The 22668-nt window shown below is 42.7% G+C and overlaps 1 protein-coding gene across 1 annotated transcript in view; it reads right to left on the bottom strand.

Moving 5' to 3' along the window:
• Positions 1–21841, bottom strand: part of adamts6 (ADAM metallopeptidase with thrombospondin type 1 motif, 6) — a 114838-nt gene extending 92997 nt beyond the window's left edge. The window contains exons 1-8 of the mRNA XM_084047341.1: positions 21586–21841; positions 19617–20155; positions 18130–18536; positions 12070–12265; positions 8409–8671; positions 6968–7051; positions 4092–4237; positions 53–96 (exon numbers count right to left, since the gene is read on the bottom strand). Of these exons, the coding sequence (XP_083903467.1) occupies positions 53–96; positions 4092–4237; positions 6968–7051; positions 8409–8671; positions 12070–12265; positions 18130–18536; positions 19617–19710 (1234 nt within the window). The 5' untranslated portion in view covers positions 19711–20155; positions 21586–21841. The remainder of the gene's footprint in view (positions 1–52; positions 97–4091; positions 4238–6967; positions 7052–8408; positions 8672–12069; positions 12266–18129; positions 18537–19616; positions 20156–21585) is intronic.
• Positions 21842–22668: the final 827 nt, after the last annotated feature.

The following is a 22668-nucleotide window of genomic DNA, read 5'->3' as shown; positions in this document are numbered from 1 at the left end:
ATCAAGACATGACAGGTGACCTAGATGTAAGTCACTATTGATCAGCACTCACCAAGGGTACCGCAGGGTTTGTTCTTGTACGTGCAAATGTCATACCTGTAGTCAGAAAAACAAAGGCACAAAAGAACAGAAACTATTACATGTCTTTGAAAATAGCCATATCTAACAACACTCAAACGTGTTGTATCAGTGAAACTGTCGCATTGCGACACGTCGTGAGCTTGAAGATCGGCTATTTCCACTATTTTTGAAAATATTTGAACATATGCGAACACTTTTCAACATGGAAACGATTATGACAAATATGAATAATAATTGTGATTATCTCAAATAATTGCAATTAGGCGATTATGTAATAATTGTGACAGGCCTAAATGGGACATTGTTTACTATTCCATTCTTTAGTCTAAATACATCTCAAAGCGGCACTATGTAACTTTTTTTTAATGAATAAAATGTACATTTGTCCAATCTGTATGGTAGAGTATGTTAATACAATATAACTTATACAATTGGGGTGGTTGTATTTGGTCTCCCTGCTCTTCTATTGAGACATGTAGATCGTGTCAAAGGTCACGTCTCACCTAGACACAGGATCTGACACGAATTTTGACCAGATGGTCAAGATTACATTTATCCCCTGAGCAAGCAGGCAGGCTCTATTAGCTCAATGGTACACATGTCAGCACTTGCGCAGGAAACCAGGTTCAAATCCAGGGCAGAAGAGGAAAGTTACATAGTGCTGCTTTAACTATAACGTTTAAAACACATTAATACAATATAAACATCACACAAAATGTTTGATGATAGCAAACACCTGGTGCACTCCTCAGTCTATATCAGTGAAATGTGTTCATGTCAAGGAACCCCAAAATGACTGATTCTGATGCAATATTAACTCATTTTGCTGGGGACCCCCCCCCGGGAACCCCCTCAAGGACCCCAAAGGCTCCCCGGACCCCACTTTGAGAACCTTTGATCACAAATCCTTCTGTCCTCTAAATGTCATTCAGCTAAACAAACACACACAACACACACACACACACACACACACACACACACACACACACACACACACACACACACACACACACACACACACACACACACACACACACACACACACACACACACACACACACACACACACACACAGGCCAGACATTCCACGTACCAGATCTACAAGCTCTTGTGAGCTTGTGGGGGAGGGGGGGGGGCGTAAAAAGTTGAAATATGGAGATACAAGGTTTCTGCCCGACAGCGTGTGTGTGTGTGTGTGTGTGTGTGTGTGTGTGTGTGTGTGTGTGTGTGTGTGTGTGTGTGTGTGTGTGTGTGTGTGTGTGTGTGTGTGTGTGTGTGTGTGTGTGTGTGTGTGTGTGTGTGTGCGTGTGCGTGTGCGTGTCCTCTATCTCATATCGTCTCTGTCGGGTGGAAACCTCAGATGTCCAAAACTGTCACTTTCAGGATTCAAATTCAAAATTAGCAGATCTGCAAGCTCAAAACGTTGACTTTTGATGCTTTAATGTGACGCTGCAGTATGATGAAGTAGGGCGTTCATTTGCAAAACAAACGCGCAAAAAGTTTGAATACGGAGGTATGAGGTTTCCCGCCCGACGACGGCGACGGCGATCTGAACGTAATCCAATAGAGGGAGCAACACTGCGGCATTATGCTTTAGGATTCACATCATACATTTCAATGAATGATCCAATCACTGCTAAAGCTTTTAACCTTCTGAAGAACCACCGAGACCACAGCTAATTCAATTTAATGTCATCCTCCGCTCTCTCTCTCCCTCCTCCTCTCCTCCTAAACTTCACTTCCCCTCATCAGTCCTTCTCTCTCTCTCTCTCTCTGTCTGTCTGTGTCTCTCTCTCTCTCTCTCTCTCTCTCTCTCTCTCTCTCTCTCCCTGGCCCAGTTCCAGGTCCATAGCGATTAGGCCCAATCTTGAGGACATCCAGACTTGACAACCATTACAGGCAAGTTGGTTGGGTTCTCGACCTGTTTTGACCTCCGGACCACTAGTGCAGGGGTTCTTCGACGTTTTTCAGCCCAAGGACCCCCTAGCTGAGAGAGAGAGATGAAGCAGGGACCCCCTCTATATTGTTTAAAACTGTGTTTCAGATTAAACGTCTTTTTTTGGGGCGGTGTAACCGCCCCCTATAAGTGAGGTTTGGACACCAATCCTGCACCGTGATTGGCCAATAGTCTACAACGCAGTCTACAACCCTAACCCTTCCACAGTCAATGCAAATCTATACTTTTGCAAAGTCAGCCAATCACATTACAGCTAGTGTCATCACCACTAGCTGTAATGTGATTGGCTGACTTTGCAAATTCAGGACTGTGATTGGCTAGCGAAACACATGACACATGTGCAGCCCTATGAATAGCAGTATGGACTTAAAAAGTCATGTTGTGATGACCACACACCGCCCACTTCACACTGGGTGTGATTTTTTTACTAGGTCTGCTTTTTTTCCCCGCTCTATACCTATACCTCTTTGGCAAAAATAGCAGATCTACAAGCTCACAACGCCTCGCGCTGCGAGTTGTGCGTTGTGAGCTTGTAGATCTGCTATTTTTGGCTAAAGTTCTCCTCAGAAAGGGGATGCTAGGGATGCTAAGTGGTAAATGTAAAAATATCTAATAATCATATCAGACAAAGATTTGGCGGCCCCCCTGTAGTAACTCTGAAGACACTACAATTATTTGAACACTTTAGTTACTAGTTACTTAGTAGATTTTGATTATTACAATATACATGAACCACTTTGGCCCTATATATACTCCGGCTATTTGAAAATAGCTATTCTACAAGCTCACAACACGTTGTTGTGAGCTTGTAGATCTGCTATTTTCAAAAGATTTTAAAACATTTTGAAAACTTAAAATGGAACATTGTGCAAAATTAGTTATTTTACTTTTGGTACTTTAAGTACATTTTGATGCCAATACTTTTATACTTTTATTCAAGTACATTTTTCATAATAATCATCATAATAAATCTTCCATCACTGATCGTAATTACAAAAAAAGACATTGTGACAAATGTTTGAAACTGGCCCCTGTAAAAGTCAAAGCCTAGCCCCCCCCCCCCCCGCCCCCCCCCCCCCTCATTAAATGTTTCGATGAATTGAGTACAAAGGACCCCAATGGAAACAAGCCATAGGCTTTCTTGGGTTTAAAATCCTCTTAGCAGACCTTGTAGTGAACTGTACTTTCCTGTGCTTTTTTTTTCACAAACTGCTAATAAAGTATTCTATCGATCAATCAGCCCTAACTCACCGAAACTTCCAAAGACAAACGCACTGCTGTGGAGGTCGCGTCTGAAGAGCAAACAGTTAGCACTGACGAAGTGTTCCTCATCGTCATCTTTAGTGTGTCTGATGCGTCTCTGCAGCAAATCCTCATTGATGGGACTGTGATTGATTAGAATGAGCTGCTTGGCAAAGCAGTGGGCTGCACAACACTACTTAACATTCACAGTCAGGATGATGACGGGAAACTGTCTTTCATAGCGCTGGTTCTCAACACCGGGTCCGGGGACCAGCAGGGGTCCGATGGACCTTTATGGCAAGGGATCCACAACTTTTCAGGCCGTGACCCCGCAAAATAATCATATTTGAACTGGGGAGCCCCCCAAATAATCATATTTTCAACTGGGGAGCCCTCAAAATAATCATATTTGAACTGGGGAGCCCCCAAAATAATCATATTTTCAACTGGGGAGCCCTCAAAATAATCATATTTGAACTGGGGAGGCCTCAAAATAATCATATTTGAACTGGGGAGCCCTCAAAATAATCATGTTTTAACTGGGGACCCCCCCACCCTGATAAGCACTTGGAATTGTGATGAGGCTTAACATTTAGTTTGACTCGGTTCCACAGATAAGTATTGTGAAAATAGCCGATCTACAAGCAAGTGTACAAATGGAACCAAATTTGGTTCCATTTGTACACTCTCAGAGTTATGGGGGTCCGTGGCCTTAGTGCATACCAAACTGGGGGTCCTTGAAATTGAAAAGGTTTGAGAATCAGCATTCCACGGGCTCATACTGTAGTAGTGTGTTACAGTGTGTACATACCGAGTGATGAGAACAGCATTGTCATGATGAGCCATCCCATTCTCTGGAATGCTGTTGCCGTCGCCATGGTGACTGAGGATGGACTTCTGCCACTTACAGAAACTATCTAGAGACTTGTCCGCATGGTGGTTGATCTCCAAGTTAGGCTGTGACACACACACACACACACACACACACACACACACACACACACACACACACACACACACACACACACACACACACACACACACACACACACACACACACACACACACACACACACACACACACACACACACACATTATAGTGCGGTCTGTAGTTCTATTCCACCGAGCGTTGATGTTGACATTAGGATACCTCTCACTGCAACGGGCTCTATGAACAGCAGCCATGTTGGCAAGTAATTGGGCTGTTTCCTTAATTCCTTAAGTGTTACCAATGATAATAGGGTTATTAACCCATTAGACCTTCTACCAAACACCTTCTAAATCAGTAGTTCTCAAACTTTTTCGTGCCAAGGACTGAAAATGTGCTGTGCCAGGGACCCCCAGAGGAGAAGATTAATTTTGTGTTAAAAAATGCATTATTCAAGATTTTTCAAAAAAAAAATGAAAATAGCAGATGTACAAGCTCGCAGCGCAGCACTATTTGTAACCGTAAAATCGAAAAATGACACAGATACTTTCCCTGTTTTAATGGGTTCAGGCTCTGTTCCATTTAGTGTAGCAGTGCCTGATCCAGTGAACCAACATGCACAATAGCAGCACCCTGAGTCTGTTTGACCAGGATCGAACAGAGCCTTAATCAGTAGCATCATTGGTAACACCTATGAAGGAAGTAAATAAGGAAGCGTCCCAATTTCTCGCCAATATGGCTGTACAAGAGCCTATTAGATGTGAATCAGCATCTACTTTCAATTCAATTCAATTTTATCAAAGGGCCAAATCACAACAAGTTGTCTCAAGACACTTTACTTTACATTGTTTTAAACCCCTTTGTCTTATGGCAATTAATGTCTCTGTGTGTCACTGCTTTTGTTGTATCCTACTGGCTCACCTTTTCAGTGAGGAGCCCCCACCGGGAGGACGTAGAGCCTTCGTCGTCCTACTCCTCCCCCCCAACACTTCCTGCTGACAGGTGCCTTCCCCAGCCCGTAGGAGTACATGCAGTGACAAATATCACCCTCCCCGCCCGGCTTCCCTCCCCTGAACATGAGCCAATAGGCTCTATGCACAGCAGCCATTTTGGAGAAAAATTTGACCTCTTCTTACTTCCTTCACAGGTGTTACCAATGATACTAATGAAGGCTCTGTTCCATTCTGGTCAAACAGAGTCAGGGTGCTGATATTGTGCATGTTGGCTCACTAGAAACACAAGTGGGTCTCAAAGTGTGGTCCAGGGACCCTCATGGTTCCTTGAGAGGGTGTAACTCTGAGAGTGTACAAATGGAACCAAATGGACCCGGAGGGTCCATTTGGTTCCATTTGTACACTCTCAGAGTTATGGGAGTCCTTGAAATTAAAAAGTCTGAGAACGACTGTGCTACACTAAATGGAACAGAGCCTTCATTAGTGTCATTGGTAACACCTGTGAAGGAGGCAAGGAGGGGCCCCAATTTCTGTCCAATATGGCTGCTGTGCATAGAGCCTATTGTGTTCGTAAAGACGCGCATCAAAGCCACTAAGCCAGATGACCCATGGTGGATTCGAACCCACAACCTCCGCCGTGGTGGGCAGGCACTTTTACCACTGCGCCACCAGAGCCCCACTTTGGTGCCATTTCTATTCAGACACTTCAAACACGATTAGAAATAGACAGTGTTTAGTAGCGTTTAGAGTAGTCAGTAGTTGTCATAAACACACTTTTATGTGATATGGTTATTGGGAAGAACATACCAGTTATCAAGTTATCAAACAACTTTTGTTTAATTGAAAAAGGTACACAGTATGACTTTACGGGATAACATTTAAATGTTGGCTCCAATCCCGTATAAATAGCTCTGTATGGCCCCCTCAGAAAACACACTAGACTGACACACTGTTTTTCCATCATATACGTACATGTACAGCCCATGTAAAAGCCCTCAATCAAGAGTCCCTGAGGGGAGGTTGTCGGGGCGATTCTCCGCTGTGGGCTCTTTCATCTAAAGTGGCGGTACACGGTCTTGCCTTGTCCTCTCCGCAAGCCCGGAAAAGTAGCTGATCTACAAGCTTACAAAGCGTCTCGTTGCGATGCTTTGTAAGCTTGTAGATCGGCTATTTTCGGCACGCGACACAGTCGAACGACGAGGTATGAATCAAGCATAACCCAGAGCAATTACGCTGCGCAAATCATGCCAGTCACACAAAAGTGACAGTGATTTGGTTACACTTCAAAGTCAATTATCTATTTAATATTTTAAACGCTGGAAATACAGTATAGGCTACTTGTTATAATGTGGTATTCTTCTCATAAACAATAAATACGTTCTCTGAAATCTGTGTTTGAACAGCTAAATCTGCCCTCCACTTTCATAAAACTTTGTTTTGAGATCAGGAGTGAGTCAGGAGTAAACTCACCCAAGCTCATGCAGTACACAGGGATACTTACATAATTAATACATTTAATTTCATATTCAACAATGGATAGACTTCCAGAGCAAATATAGCTGCTTTTGATTATTTTGTGTGACGCTGTAGTTTTGAATATCCAATGTACATTTACAAGCCAATATTATATCTCTTATACCAAGAAAGAGAGAGAAAGGTGTAAAGGGTCATGGAGAGTGAACGAGAGAGAGAGAGAGAGAGAGAGAGAGAGAGAGAGAGAGAGAGAGAGAGAGAGAGAGAGAGAGAGAGAGAGAGAGAGAGAGAGAGAGAGAGAGAGAGAGAGAGAGAGAGAGAGATCTGCTCACCTGGTCTTCAGTGAGAACAATCAGTCGGGTCACAATAATGTTCACAACATTTCCTAGACTGGCATCACGGTAAAGTTTGGCAACCTGACCTCCAGAAAAGAAGAAAAGACACAAAGTCAGACAAATGGTGAAATTGATGACACGTTTAGATTTTTTTGTTTAAAACCTTTTTTTTTTTTATCTTTAGAAAAAAGGATGTATTTTTTTCTCTTTTTTTTGACCGATAAAAATGTGTCTGCGACCTGGACATCGGTCCCGACTCCCGACCCACTGTTTGGGAAACCCTTGGGTTGAAGTGGTACAAAAGGCTGAGAATCAGGGCTCTTCAACAACAGCTGATCCTCAGGCCTGATCCTCTTGCAAGGCGTGTCTAGTCACCATGCCGCCTTACCCCGTTATGCCTCAACTTTTTGGGGCATTTTTTACTATTTTGAAAAACGTTTTGATCTACAAGCTCACGTGTCGATGTAGATGGCTATTTTCATTATTTTGAAATGTTTTTTCAAAATGTGTTAAAAAGTTTTGGCATAAGGGGTAAAGATAGGGCCTTAAGCTTTGGAATGCCCTAAATGAGGATCTACGACATGCAGAGTCAGTGTCATTATTTAAGTCACCTCCTTTGCGTGGATAGCGTATTTGTACTCGTTTATTGAAGCCATATGTTGATGTTTTATGTTGTTTTATCGTTTGGTTTTACATCATTGTTTTAATTTCTTAGCCTTAGGTGTATACCATATATACTGCTGTTCTGTTTGTTTTTGCTTTTCTTGCCTTTGTATTGTGTATACGACAGTACTTTCCTTACTCTGTACCCGTAACTCTGTCACTCTTAACTGCTGTGCTGCCTACGGATCAATAAAAGGTATCCACAGTGGTGGAAAGTAGCTAGATACATTTACTTAAGTACTGTACTTAAGTACAATTTTGAGGTATTTGTGCTTTACTTGAGTATTTCCAATTTCCAATACTTTTACTTCTACTCCACTACATCTCGGAGGCAAATATTGTACTTTTACTCCACCACATTTATTTGAAAACTTTAGTTACTAGTTAGTTTTCAGATATAATTTATGATATAATGAAACATACATTAACATACTTTAACCCTATTTTATACCTAGGCTATTTGAAAATAGCAGATCTACAAGCTCACAACGCGTCGCATCGCGACGCGTTGTGAGCTTGTAGATCGGCTATTTTCAAATATTTAGTACTTTTACTTTTGGTACTTTAAGTACATTTTGATGCCAATACTTTTGTACTTTTACTCAAGTATTTTTTTTCATTCTGGACTTTTACTTGTAACAGAGTATTTTTATATTGCAGTATTGGTACTTTTACTTAAGTAAAGAATTTGAGTACTTTTTACACCACTGGGTATCCATCTATCTATCTATCAGAGAAAACAAGCGGCCCGACCGAAAAGCAGGATCACACTTACAATATTCATCACGGACAGGATGTAGTGCTCGATGTCTTTGCGTCCGTGGTAGCCGACCATCATCTTGTCCGCGACCACCAGGGTCTCCACGAAGCGCTCGGTGCTGACGCTCCGCCTCTGTCTGTGGGTGCCGTTCACGTGGACACTGCTGCTGTTCTGTGGCGCAGTGGGCGGGTGATCACTGCTGCTGTTATGTGGTACGGTGGGCGGGTGGGCGGGGGGAGGCGTGCTAAACTGACACGGCGTACTGCTTTTTAGGACATCTGTGGATCAAACGGACACGGACGCTGGTTAGATTTCATGGCTTAAAGGAGGAGTTCACCCAAAAAATGACTTATTTTCTATCAATTGCACACCCCATGAAGCCTTGATTTCATGGATTTATTTTTGTTTTTGTGGCATTCCTAAAACAATAATTTGATGACCGTGTGTATTTCCGGTAGGAGATACAAATAATCTACTTTGTGTCTCCTACCGGATACATTAGCCGGTAGGAGACGGGAATCAAATTATTAGCTTTAGAATGCGACAAAAACAAAAAAGAATCCATGGATTCAAGGCTTCATAGGGTGTGCAATTGATAGAAAATAAGTCATTTTTTGGGTGAACTCCTCCTTTAAAACCCATTAAGACCTGAGGCCGATTCTACCCCCCAAATTGATATATATATCTACATATTTGGCCGCGGACCCAGCCCCCCATCTGAAAAAAAAAAAAAAAAAAAAAAAAAAAGCTACATTATTTTTCACAAAAGAAATCACTTTCAATTTAAAAAAATGTTGAAAAAAAATAGCAGATGTACAAGCTCGCTGTGAGCTTGTACATCTGCTATTTTTTAATAGCCAACGCTAAAATCTAAAATGACACCGAAGTTCTCAGTCGCCACGACAGTCATTCGAATTCCATACACGTCTTCAATGGAAGCATGTAACGCAAATAATCAATAGCCGAAAATAGCCAATCATCGGCTATTTTCTGGTTATTGATTATTTTAAGACGAAAGAGCATTTGAAGTGGTCAAACTAGCAATAGAATACATGTTCAGAAGCATCTTCCGTAAAGCCCTAGATGGCCTAGGTTCGAATATTTCATAAAAGCAAAGGTAAACGTCTCAATCTGTGATTTCTTTCTCAACTGGTTGGTTACATGCATGACATAGGTTTAGAACAATATTAACAAAACATCCTTTTACATATTGTGCTAGTAGTTACTTTAGGGGCTCCTTTCGCTCTGTTTTACAAATCGCAGATTAGGACTTGGCCTAACAGAAATGAGCTAAAATAGCTGATCTACAAGTTCACAATGTGTCGCATCAGCTATTTTCGCTATGTTTGCACAACACCGTTGTACACCAATGTATAACGTAGGGCTGAAGGGGTTAATGAGGATAACCAGACTAATACATTTAGTCGATTGGGGGGGTTTTCAGGTAGGAAGAGGTCGAACACCCGAAGACGGTCCCCAGCTAAATGTGTTAATACAGAATCACAATCATTTTAACCACTTCATCCATATTTTATGCGTTGGCTATTCAAAAATAGCAGATATACAAGCTCACAGCGCATCACTTCGTGCCACGCTGCAAGCTTGTACATCTGCTATTTTTTTTACAATCTTTAAAATCTTTGGAAGATTTTGAACAAATCCTCTCTTCTGGGGGTCCCCCATTTTCAGATGGGAGGGGGCACGGCCAAATACATGTCAATTTGGGGGTCCTTGACATCAAGCACAGATCTAGAGAACCGTAGAAGGAACATATCGTCGCTGTCAGGAGGAAACCTTATATGTCCAAAACTGTTACTTTTCAGGAAATGAAAAAAAAAAAAAAAAACTGTTCCATTGGTTCCAATGTAGTTATTATTTACTCATAAACTCCTTTTAATACTTTTCATTGGTTAAACATTCATGAAACCCACAGACAGACTTAACCACTTTCAACCTGGCATCCCTATTTATTTGGGGCATGATGTCACTATAGGCGAAGATTTTCAAAAATGTCCGGAAATAGCCAACATAGCAGATCTACAAGCCCACCACAGCGCAATCGCACTGTGAGCTTGTAGATGAGCTGTACTTTTGAAAACGTTTCGCAAATGTTTGAGAAAATGTGAGTACTTTCACTTTGGAACTGCCAAGCATATTTTGATGCCAATACCTTTGTACTTTTACTTAAGTAAAAATGTTTAATACAGGCCTTTACTCGCAACAGATTATTCTTAATTTCTGTCAGGTGGAAACCAGTCCAAAACTGTTACTTTTCGGGATTCAAATTCAAAAACAGCCAAAGTGACGGATCTGCAACTTTTGATGCTTTTGTGTGGCGCTGTAGTATGATCAAGTAGAGGCGTTCATTTACGAAAAAAAAACCACAATAAATTAGAATACGTTGATAAGAGGTTTCTGGCCGACAGAGACGTTTTATATTGCGGTAATGCTACCCTCCCCCCCCCCCCCCCCCCCACACACACAAAAAAAAAAGAGAATGGCAGATGCAACCTTGGGGAATCTGCCCCTTTGAACCTTTGCCGCTGAAGCCTCTTTCTTTATGACCCAGATGCTCTGGGAAAAACCTATAAGATGATACGTGTCGGGGCATGCTAGCTTCCTGCCCATGACAGTCTGTAGCACTTTCCTATAAGACCGTGGCCAAAAATACCTAAATATCCACCTGGCTCTCTCTCGCCTGCCTGGTGCCATCAGAGCTCACACAGTAAGCAAAAAAAAAAGAATTTGTAGTGGAGCTGCAAATCCTCTGTTGCAAGGAAACGCACAAGTAACTTCCACGCCAGAACATTGTTTCTATATATAGGACAAAGCCGATTCTATAATAAAAAATAAAAATAAACAGTTTAGATTCAAGGGCCAAGTTCTCGTAGCCTTTTGGCACTTGAAGCAAACGTTTCCCCCCTGTTGGAAAAGCCGGAGGACGGCTTTAGCCTAAGTTATACTTGGTCACGCGTCGTTTCTCTGCGCCGGAAATAGCCGATCTACAAGCTCGCGGCCGCGACGCGCCGTGAGCTTGTAGATCGGCTATTTGCGGCGCGACGCAACTAAGTATAAATCAGGCTTTTTTGTTTTTTGTCTTACAGCAGTGGTTTTCAACCAGTGGTCCGGGCGACCACCAGTGGTCCTTGAGGGAGTACCAGGGGGTCCCCAGCAAAATGAGTTAATAGCGTCAACGCTCATTTTCAACCGCTTAGTTTTGGCTATTCAAAAATAGCAGATCTACAAGCTCATAGCGCGCTATGAGCTTGTAGATCTGCTATTTTTGCAAAACCTCGAAAAAGTGTGCATATCTTTGAATATTTATATTTTTTTAAAGGCGAAAATGAACTGATATCTTTGCTTCTGGGGGTCCCTGGCACAAAACATTTTCAATTGGGGGGTCCGCGGCCAAATGTATATCAATTTAGGGGTCCTTGGCATGAAAAAGGTTGAAAACCACTGTCTTACAGGTTGGGGAGTTGTTGGCCAGGACTGTAAAGCACACAAGGGAGCCTTTGGTCATGATGATGTCCGAACCCAGGAACCTGGGCCTAGAACCAAACCAGCAACTTCCTCTGAACCTGCTATGTATAGCACGTCCCTTTTTCTCTCTTTTTTTCTTTTTACGTCAGTCCCCACCCCAGACGGAGGAGTCTAGCTTGCTGGGTTCACCAACCTGAAATGCCACAGCTGAGTTCCTGGCTGTGCTCTTGCGGTGAGGGAATGGCAGACATTTTATAAATAACGTGCTGCTGTGCTTGCTCCAGGTTCCATTCACTGGAGGTTGTGGAGGAGGAGGAGGAGGAGGAGGAGGAGATGTTCTTCAGTGGCTCTATTAAATACTGCTCTTCCTCTGTTGTTATAACGCCATGCTGGGTTTGGGGGAAGAAACAAAAAAACAAGAGCAACGTAAGAGACGGTTTAGGGAAGCCAGTGGCGTAAAGTAACTGAGTAAATGTACTCAAGTACCGTACAATTTTGAGGTACTTTTACTTTACTGGAGCATTTCCAATTGTCTATACTTTTACTTTTACTCCACTATACATCTCAGAGGCAAATATTTTACTTTTACTCCACTACAATTATTTGTTACTTTGCAGATATCAATTATTACCTTATAAAACATACATTAACCACTTCAGCCCTATTTTATATCTAGGCTATTTGGAAAATAGCCGATCTACAAGCTCACAACGCGTCGCGATGCGACGCGTTGTGAGCTTGTAGATCGGCTATTTTCAAACATTTTAGTACTTTTACTTTTGGCACTTTAAGTACATTTTGATACCAATACTTTTGTACTTTTACTTTAAATTTTGAATTCTGGACTTTTACTTGTAACAGAGTACTTCTACATTGCAGAGTAAAACATTTGAGTACTTTTTCCACCGCTGCACGCAAACAATGCAAACGCATGCAAAATGCAATGGTGAATTAATACAATATTGCCTTCGAAACATTTTGTTATATGAATCCGTATGCGTATGATTACACCGGGTCATTCAAGCCGTATGGAATTATATTACATAACTGTCCTGAATTGAATTCTTGGCAGTAATCATCTTGTTTTTTTTTCCTCACTACTTTACATGCTTTGAATGAATCTATGAAGTATTTCAAATGCTCTCTCCAGTCATACAGTTGCTTATTCCTGCAAGAATCAAATTACAGCACGTATTTGCCCTGCAACCTTCATATATCTGTAAGATGCGGGGCGATAATGTGGCAAACACTGGTTTCAACCACTTGAACCCCAGCATCCATATTCTGGGAGAAAACGTTAGCCATCTACAAGCTCACAAACGTTGTGAACTTGTAGATCGGCAATTTTTTGGCCAAGGGGATTTGGTGAGGGCGGGAAAAAGGTTATTAAAGCTGTACTATGTCGCTTTCCTCTTCTGCCCCGGATTTGAACCCGGCTTCCTGCACAAGTGCTGAAATGTTTACCATTAAGCTAATAGAGCCTGCCTGCTTGCTCAGGGGATGAATTGAATCGTGTCAAAAAAAAAGATCCTGTGTCTAGGTGAGACATGACCTTTGACACGATCTAAATGTCTCAATAGAAGAGCAGGGAGACGAAATACAACCATGTGTTAACATACTCTATCATACAGATTGGACAAAATGAAATGTTATTATTCATTAAGAAAAGGTTACATAGTGCCACTGCCACTGTAAGTGGTTAGAACAAGCGATTGCACCTAGAACCTCACCGTAATTACAGGGACTTCCTACCAAACTACACGCTGCCACTGAACAGCCTATTTGTAACATTAATTGAAGAAGTACATGCTTGACTCTTTAAAGCCCTCGGCCAAACCAGGCGGCAAAATATCAAATGCAGGGCGTTTGAATTCATTATTGTTTTGCTTTTTTGTCAACATATCAAAAATGTACAGTTCAGTGCATATCTTCGCTGTCGGGCAGAAACCCTGTATGTCCATATTTCAAATTATCATGTTCGTGTGTGTGTGTGTGTGTGTGTGTGTGTGTGTGTGTGTGTGTGTGTGTGTGTGTGTGTGTGTGTGTGTGTGTGTGTGTGTGTGTGTGTGTGTGTGTGTGTGTGTGTGTGTGTGTGTGTGCGTGCGTGCGTGTGTGTATGTATGTATGTATGTATGTGTGTGCATGTATGTGTGTGCGTGTGCGTGTGTGCGTGCGTGTGTGTGCGTCTTTTATAGATATTGAACCAATGAAACATATTAACAAGAGCTTGTGACTAAATAATAACTACATTGGATCCATTGGAACACAGGTATTTTTTTCAGGAATCAAATTCAAAAATAGCAAAAGCAGCAGATCTACAAGCTCAAAACGCGTCACTTTGCACCGCATTTTGAGCTTTCAGATCTGCTACTTTTGATACTTTTGAGTGACGCTGTAGCATGATCAAGTAGGGCGTTCATTTACGAAAAAACACGGAGATGAGAGGTTTCTGCCCGACAGCAACAATATGGTGCTCTTAACCTCGCTCTTGCCAACACGTTTGGCTGGAACCAGAGCAAAACATGCTTTTCTCCACGCGATTAGAATTGATAAAAAACAAACAGGATTACTTTCCAGGCATTTTGATAGAAGGAGGATAACAGCTTTCAAAATGGTTCCAATTCCTTGATTACCAGAGAGATCCTGGCCAATCACAGATGTTAACAACAGCCTAAGGACTAATAACTCAGCCGTAGCAATTTTTTTTTTTACACATAATTTAGAACTGTCTAAATGAGAGACTGATAAGTAAAATGACAATCATTGCCTAAACCTCCAACTTTCTATTGAGAGCCTAATTATTTTTTTAGTCACATTTTGGAATTCTGAATACAGATGAACAAAAACCTAAATCTGACTGGCATATTTATATATCATCAAAGGTTCCTTAAACCTCTACTATGTCATTTATTTAAGTGAATACAATTGTTATTTTGTCCAATCTGTATGGTAGAGTATGTCAATACAATAATATATCGTATACAATTGAGGCGGTTGTATTATTTGGTCTCCCTGCTGCTCTGTTGAGACGTTTAGATCCTGTGTATAGGTTGGACACGACTTTTGGCACAATCCTGTTTCTGGTTTGACACCGATTTTGACCTGAAAGTTCAAATTCAATTTCTCCCCTGAGCAAGCAGGCAGACTCTATTACCTCAGTGGTAAAACAAACAAAAAGTAATGTCAGCACAGGAGACCCCGGGTTCAACTTCAAATCGGGGGTTGAACTCGGAAAGTTACATCAGTGATGGAAAGTAACTAAGTACATTTACTTAAGTACTGTACTTAAGTGCAATGTTGAGTTATTTGCATTTCCGATTTCCAATACTTTTACTCCACTACGTCTCGGATCCAAATATTGTACTTTTACTCCACTACATTTATTTGAAAACTTTAGTTACTAGTTACTTAGTAGATTTTGATTATTATTACAAAACATATATTAACCACTTCAGCCCTGTAAATATTTCTGCCATTTGAAAATAGCCGATCACAATGCATCGCGACGCATTGTGATCGGCTATTTTCAATAGATTTTTAAACATTTGAAAACTTGAAATTTGACATTCTGCATAATGAGTACTTTAACTTTTGGTACTTTAAGTACATTTTGATGGCAATACTTTTGTACTTTTACTCAAGTACATTTTGATTTCCGGACTTTTACCTGTAACAGAGTATTTCTATATTGCAGTATTGATACTTTTACTTAAGTCAAGCATTTGAGTACTTTTTCCACCACTGTGCAGCTTTAAGTTGAGGAAGCTCCGGGTTTTGCTGATTTAGAGTTTCTCTTCCCTAGCGTTGCCTTTTAGCCCAAGTTGTTTTAAGTGTCACTGTGCCAAGATGGCAGAGGCCAACATTATATCAAGCAAACTACAATTGCCCTAATCTTTGGCATGAGGTCCAAAGGATTGGCTGAGATAAACAAAGCATTTAAAGCCAGGCATCTATTACGTCTTTCACATCAGATCTGAAGGTCTGTGGGGACGGCATAGGCAGAGCAAGTAGCTCCTTGTGCCTCACAGAGCAGTGCTTCTCAAACCTTTTCCTGTGGGACCCCCCCAAATTAATATATCGTTGCTGTCCGGCATAAACCAGCTAACTCCACTTTGACGCTTTTGCATTTTGTTTCCATAAATCAGGGCCATTGAACATCCTTTACGTCTCAAATCCGGGGCAGAAGAGGAAAGTTTCATAGTGCAGCTTTAACCCATTAAGACCTGAGGCGATTCTTAAAAATCCTAACAGTTTTTTGAAAAAAAAAAAGAAAAAAAAAGTTTTGTGTTGGTAAAAAAAAAATGGAACCAATGAAAACATTAAAAAGCGCTTCTGACAAAACCAGCTAACTCCATTGGATCCTCAAACTTTCTGCGTTTAGCAGACTACAGGCTCCACCCCCTTTTGACCTCCAACCTCATTGTGAGCTTGGAGGTCCATTCAGCTGTTCTTATCAACGATGAACAAAGCCTCCTAAGTCCACTTTTTTCCATTTCCTGAAAAATGAACATTTTGGAGTTCTGCCGGACAGCAGAGATATATATATTTGGCCACGGACCCCCATCATGCAAGATTTGTGTTGTTAAAGCACCACTGTGTAACTTTCCTCTTCTACCCCGGATTTGAACCCGGTTTCCTGCGGAAGTGCTGACATTTTCTACCATTGAGCTATATTAGAGCCTGCCTGCTTGCTCAGGGGATAAATGTAATCTGGACTTTTTACACAAATCTTCTCTTCTGGCCGTTCTGGGGTCCCTGGCACAAAACATTTTCAGATGGGGGGGTCTGCGGCCAAATACATGTCAATTTGGGGGTCCTTGGCACGAAAAAGTTTGAAGTTTGTTAAAATCACATGAACCCTATCGCCTCCCTATTCTGGGCATGTCATAATAGGTGAACATTCTGCGGAAATAGCCGCTCTAAAAGCTCACAACGACGCATTGTGAGCTTGTAGATCGTCTATTTTCGGTGTAGAGGCGGGAAAAAAGGAGGGGACCAAGTATAGACCTGTGGGGCGCCCCGGTGGACAAAGTATATAGAGTTTAAAGGACCACTTCACCCATTTTCAACCTATCTTCAGTCTTCACTAATGCTTATTATAAGATGGTACCATTTCTGTCCACTCGGCCCGTGTCTCAGAGGAGGGCTGTGGACAGTTCAGAGTCCTGCCTACCAGTGACATCATCGGTAGGTAGGCAGGTTTAGACATTTCACACGTCTTCTTTTTTTAACCATTTTTATTGCAACAACAATTGCTTCTACTGTATTTCAGCGTGCTAACTGTCCAGGAAGAGAAAGGCCGTTTCTATTAGCTTGGAATCCCCACCGATGATGTCACTGGTAGGCAGGTTTCTGAACTGTCCGTAGCCCACCAAAGAGACAGAGTGAGTAGACAGGAAATTGTGGCATTAGTGAGGACCAATTATAAGATATGGTTGAAAATGGGTGACGTGCTCCTTTAAGTGGTTAACCCATTCAATCCAGGAAAGCATCTATATCATTTTAGATTTTAGCTATATAGATATATATATATATAGCACATTGGTTCTCAAAGTGGGGTACGGGGACCCCCAGGGGTCCTTGGGGGGGTACCAGGGGGTCCCCAGAAAAGTTTGTTAATATAGCATCACAATCATCTTAAACACTTGCCATATGTTATACTTTGGCTATTCAAAAATAGCAGATATTTCTGAAAAATCGTGAAAATGTGTGCAAATCTTTGAATATATATATATATCTTTAAAGCGAACATTTTGAACTCAAATCTTTGCTTCTGGGGGTCCCTGGAACAAAGGGATTTTGAGATAGGGGTCGGCAGCCAAATACATATTATTTTGGCTGGTCCTTTTGATCACCTGTTGGGATTTAGAAGACATTTGTAGGTCTTAACCGATTCAATCCGGGAACGCATCTGTGTCATTTTAGATTTCTTTGGCTATTCAAAAATAGCAGATATACAAGCTCATAGCGCGGCACCGAGTGCCGCGCTATGAGCTTGTAGATCTGCTATTTTTGAAAAATCGTGAAAAAAAACTCAAATCTTTGCTTCTGGGGGTCCCTGGAACAGAATATTTTACAAATGTTCGCTTTATTCAAGATTTGCACAAATCTTCATGATTTTTCAGCTATCTGCTATTTTTGAATAGCCAAAGAAATCTAAAATGACACAGCTGCGTTCCCGGGTTGAATGGGTCAATGGGCTAAGTGGTCATAATAGCTTACTTTGGATGAAAAAGCAGCGACTGTTCCTTACCAGGCCCTTGCAGTTGCTGAGCGCCACCCTGGTGGTGCTGTACTGGTTCTGTAAAAACCCCACATAGTGGCAGCTGTCCACCCTGTCGTGACGCCACTCCAGGCCCTCCTTCCCCCAGTACTCCACGGTAAAATGTTTCGACACCAGGTGGGGATTGAGAGTCAGGTTTAAGTAAAAGTGCTTCCCGTAGGCGGACAGTCTGTAGAACAGGCGCGACTCGGCGGGGTCCGAGGAGGGGTCCGAGGAGGGCTGCTGCGGGGGTCCGAGCGCGGGGTCCCCCCCGCCGGCGCCCCGTCTCCGGCGGCCCGGCCGGTGGTGCTTCACCGTGTAGCTCAGGAACTCTCCGTTCTCGTCCACTCGCACCGGCACCGTCAGCTGGTAGTCCTCCAGGTAGGAGAGGAACTCCTCTGTTTTGGAGCAAAGACAAAGTACATGGAGAAGGAACTAAGACAGAGAGGAGGTGCGGCGAGATGATAGAGGAGAGGAGAGGAGAGGAGTTCACACGTTTCCAATGAGCATAAGTCATCTTCAGTGCTACTGCTTTTACTTCTAATAGGCTCTATGCACAGCAGCCATATTATCACTTCCTTCACAGGTGTTACCAATGATACTAATGAAGGCTCTGTTCCATTTAGTCTAGCACAGTGGTTTCCACGTGTACAAATGGAACCAAATGGACCCTTACGGGTCCATTTGGTTCCATTTGTACACTCTCAGAGTTACACACCTGTAAGGGGCCATTTGGAAGCCCATGAGGGTCCCTAGACCCCAACTGTAGATATGCACAATGTCAGCACCCTGACTCTGTTTGACCAGAATGGAACAGAGCCTTCATTAGTATCATTGGTAACACCTGTGAATGTCTTCATAATATGGCTGCTGTGAATAGAGCCTATCTTTCTTGGAGGGCTTCTTCCACCACTGGTCATCATGACAGTGCATTCATCCCTCCCGCCCTTCTAAAAAAAACAAAAAAAAACAGTGAGGCCACCAGATGTTTCACTATCTCTATGACCAGGGGGTCTTCAACAGGGGGGTCCGGGACCCCTAAGGGGTCCTCAGAGTTACTACAGGGGGGCCGCTGTGAGATAGGAACTTGTTCTTTACATTAACCACTTGAACCCTACAGCATCCCTATTCTGAGGGGAACAGCAGCCTACAATCTACAAGCTCATGACGTCTGCTTGTAGATCGGCTATTTTTGGCAAAGAGGTTTGGTGTAGGGGGGGGGGGGAGAGCAGACCAGTATTGAGGGTTTAAGTGGTTAACTGTCTGAAAATACACATTAATATGAATCCAACACAACGCTACACAAGTCTATGAAGGTATCTATGAAATCTATGAAAAAGTTGAATCTGCAGCACAATTTATACAACATGTAGTGGGGGGGAGGCCCTGCTTCATCTCTCTCTCAGCTAAGGGGTCCTTGGCCTGAAAAAAATGAGACCATTTCTATCGAACGTGCATTTGTGTGTGCTGGCGTATACCTTGAGATCTGTGTCCGTTGATGCTCTGAAGTTCTGCTGCAGCCATGACCACCAGGCTCAGTGTCCAAGTCAGCGTCTTCCACAAAATTTCCATAATTCAGAAAAAAGATCTGACATGGGGGTAATAGGGGAGCAGAAGGCGCTTTTCTTTTCTTTTCTTTTTTTTTACAACAAACAGGCTAAAAAAACCACGCAATCGGTCCGCTGCCACACCATAACAAGTCCATGGTCTGTCTCCCTTTTTACCATGAAATTAGCTCTCTCTCTCGCTGCGGTGCTTGGATAGCGGTGTGGTGGTTATGGTGGGGTGCCGGGGGTCTCAGATTTCCCCTGACAGTGGACACTTCCAGATGTCAGTGGCATTGGAATCCGAGCTCATGTCAGCAGCAGCAGCAGCAGCTATGTGGGCAGCAGCAGCAGGGCTGTGAGCCATCCAGCCCCCACACACCATGCAGGGCCACTTCAGGTGGAACTCCAGGAAAACAGAAGACAAAAGAGATCTAAATCGGGAACGTGTCCTGGCCACGCCATGTGCAGCTCTGCGAGACAGACAGACAGACAGACAGACAGACAGACAGACAGAGATTACACATCAGTGATTCTCAACCTTTTGTCACTTCAAGGAGGACCCCCCATTTAATACACCTTTGGACTTTGGATTCTGACCCCCGTTTAATACAATTTCGTTTTTTTTATCAATGGGGTCACCCCACAGACCCCATCTATGCTGTAAAATCCTCAGTGTTTTCGTTTAACTCTGAGAGTGTAATAAATGGAACCAAATGGACCCTTACGGGTCCATTTGGTTCCATTTAGTACACTCTCAGAGTTACTGTCCCATATAAGGGTCATTTTTTTTAGGACCCCCAGGCCGGATATTGAGAAACAGTGAATGACATGATTATGTCTTTCTTAGATGGTTTAACTGATTCAAGTTTGTGTTCTGTATCGTTTTCCGCCAATACACATGCATTACATTTTCAGCTGATTTACCAAAGATGTCAAGACATGCAGGTCATGTCTCGTTGAGAACAACCCATATGGAGTGTCTACTCTTACTCTATACACATGTGCATTCTAAAGTAAACAGAAGCGTGACAAGATATATAGGCTCTCAGCTTGGAGAGTGTTGTTGCATGATGGCTACTTATTACCTGTGTTTTTCATTATCTCTTTGTAGACATGGGGATTTAAAACCAGGGTTAAAAAAACTGCAAGGCTACTACATGGAATCTATATATAGCCTCGCCATGCAAATGCCATCATTTAAACATTCCTAACTCTAAACTTTGCAAATGCAACCAAGTTGACCCTGTTTGGGGTTAAACGTGTAGCCAACACTCAGAACTAAATGAACAGGCAAAAAAAAAGGCATTCTGCAGAACTAGTGCAAAGCTGGGACCAAACCCTCCAACAACCCACACTGTCTGAAGAGGAGAGGGCGAATCTTAGAACACTCTAGTCTACGTGGTGTCTATGCAGTCAATTTGCTTCGTTGTGTGTAGATTGTAAACGTATCGTCTCTTGAGTCTTTTCATCTGGCCAGCACTGGTTCAGCTAAATCACTGCCACCCCCCCAAATAAAAAATAAGAAATCCCATGCATGCGAAATGCAATCGACTCCTGCTCTTTATAAACATGCATTGTAATTACGGAGTAATTACTACTCAGCGGTAGAACTTTTTGAATGGTGAACCTAATCTGTCCCATCAAAGCTGCATGATGATCATGGCAGATGATCTGTCTCCGTATGTACCCAACCAACGGTACGGATCGAGTGATCTTGTCTCCAGTATATACCCAACGGATCGAGTGATCTGTCCCTGTTATACCCAATGGATCGAGATGATCTGTCTCCGGTATAGGCTACCCAACGGATCGAGTGATCTGTCTACTCTATACCCAACGGATCGAGATGATCTGTCGCCAGTAAAACCAACGGATCGGAGTGTTTTGAGGAGATAGTTACCATGTTCCTCTTCATTGTCAGCGATCAGTCCAAAATGCAGCAGCAGGGCAAACAAAACCTCTCAAGACAATAGACTTGCTCTTAACAAGTTCCACACCAAACACATTGTGTCTCCTCTTGCTTTGATCACATCATTCTCAGACTTTGTTTGGCGATCATGCTGGAATATACGAAATACGGCTTTCTCACGACGAGGAGCCCACGGTGATCAAGGATCGGTTCACCATGAAAAGTTTAAAGACAGTCTTTACAGAACAGTTATTCGGCATTCCAGATCTTGGACTTGCTCCAAAAAACAACAGAAAGGTTCTTCTATTTCCAGCCAAATCTTCTCGTAGTTATGAGGCTAGACTTGCTGCTAAAAGTCAAAGTGTGTTAAAGTGAGTGCAGAGTAGTTTGCAGAAAGTATATATATTCCGTGCTGCTGTGCTGTGCTGCCAGAAGGATGGGTTAGACTAGAGGAAGCAGAAAGTAAAGGGTTGTTAGGTAGCAGCCGGTCTGTTCATATGGTGTCTCTCTCTCTCTCTCTGTGTTCATATGGTCTCTCTCTCTCTCTCTGTGTTCATATGGTCTCTCTCTCTCTCTGTGTTCATATGGTGTGTGTGTCTCTCTCTCTCTCTCTCTCTCTCTCTCTCTCTCTCTCTCTCTCTCTCTCTCTCTCTCTCTCTCTCTCTCTCTCATATGGGACAGTGACTGGAGGACAGCTTCACATTGGCAGCTTTTTCAGGGTCTGGAGGTGACGTCAGTGCACTGTGTGCAGATGTGTGCCTCCCTCTCTCTCTGTCTGTCTGTCTCTCTCTCCCCACCTCTGTCTGTCTGTCTGTCTGTCTGTCTGTCTGTCTGTCTGTCTGTCTGTCTGTCTCTCTCCCCACCTCTGTCTGTCTGTCTGTCTGTCTGTCTGTCTGTCTGTCTGTCTCACCCTCTGTCTGTCTGTCTGTCTGTCTGTCTGTCTGTCTGTCCACATCAGCTGTGCGCATGTCTGTCTGTCGCCTCCTGAGCTGCTGCCGTGCAAAAAGAATTACATAAACTTCAGCTACTTTACCTTGCGCGCGCGCGCGCGCGAACACACACCTTCTCACACGC

This window comes from Gymnoscopelus microlampas, assembly GCF_963454915.1.
Source record: "Gymnoscopelus microlampas genome assembly, chromosome: 21".
NCBI classification, from domain to species: Eukaryota; Metazoa; Chordata; class Actinopteri; order Myctophiformes; family Myctophidae; genus Gymnoscopelus; species Gymnoscopelus microlampas.
This window is presented reverse-complemented; position numbering and strand designations above follow the sequence as displayed.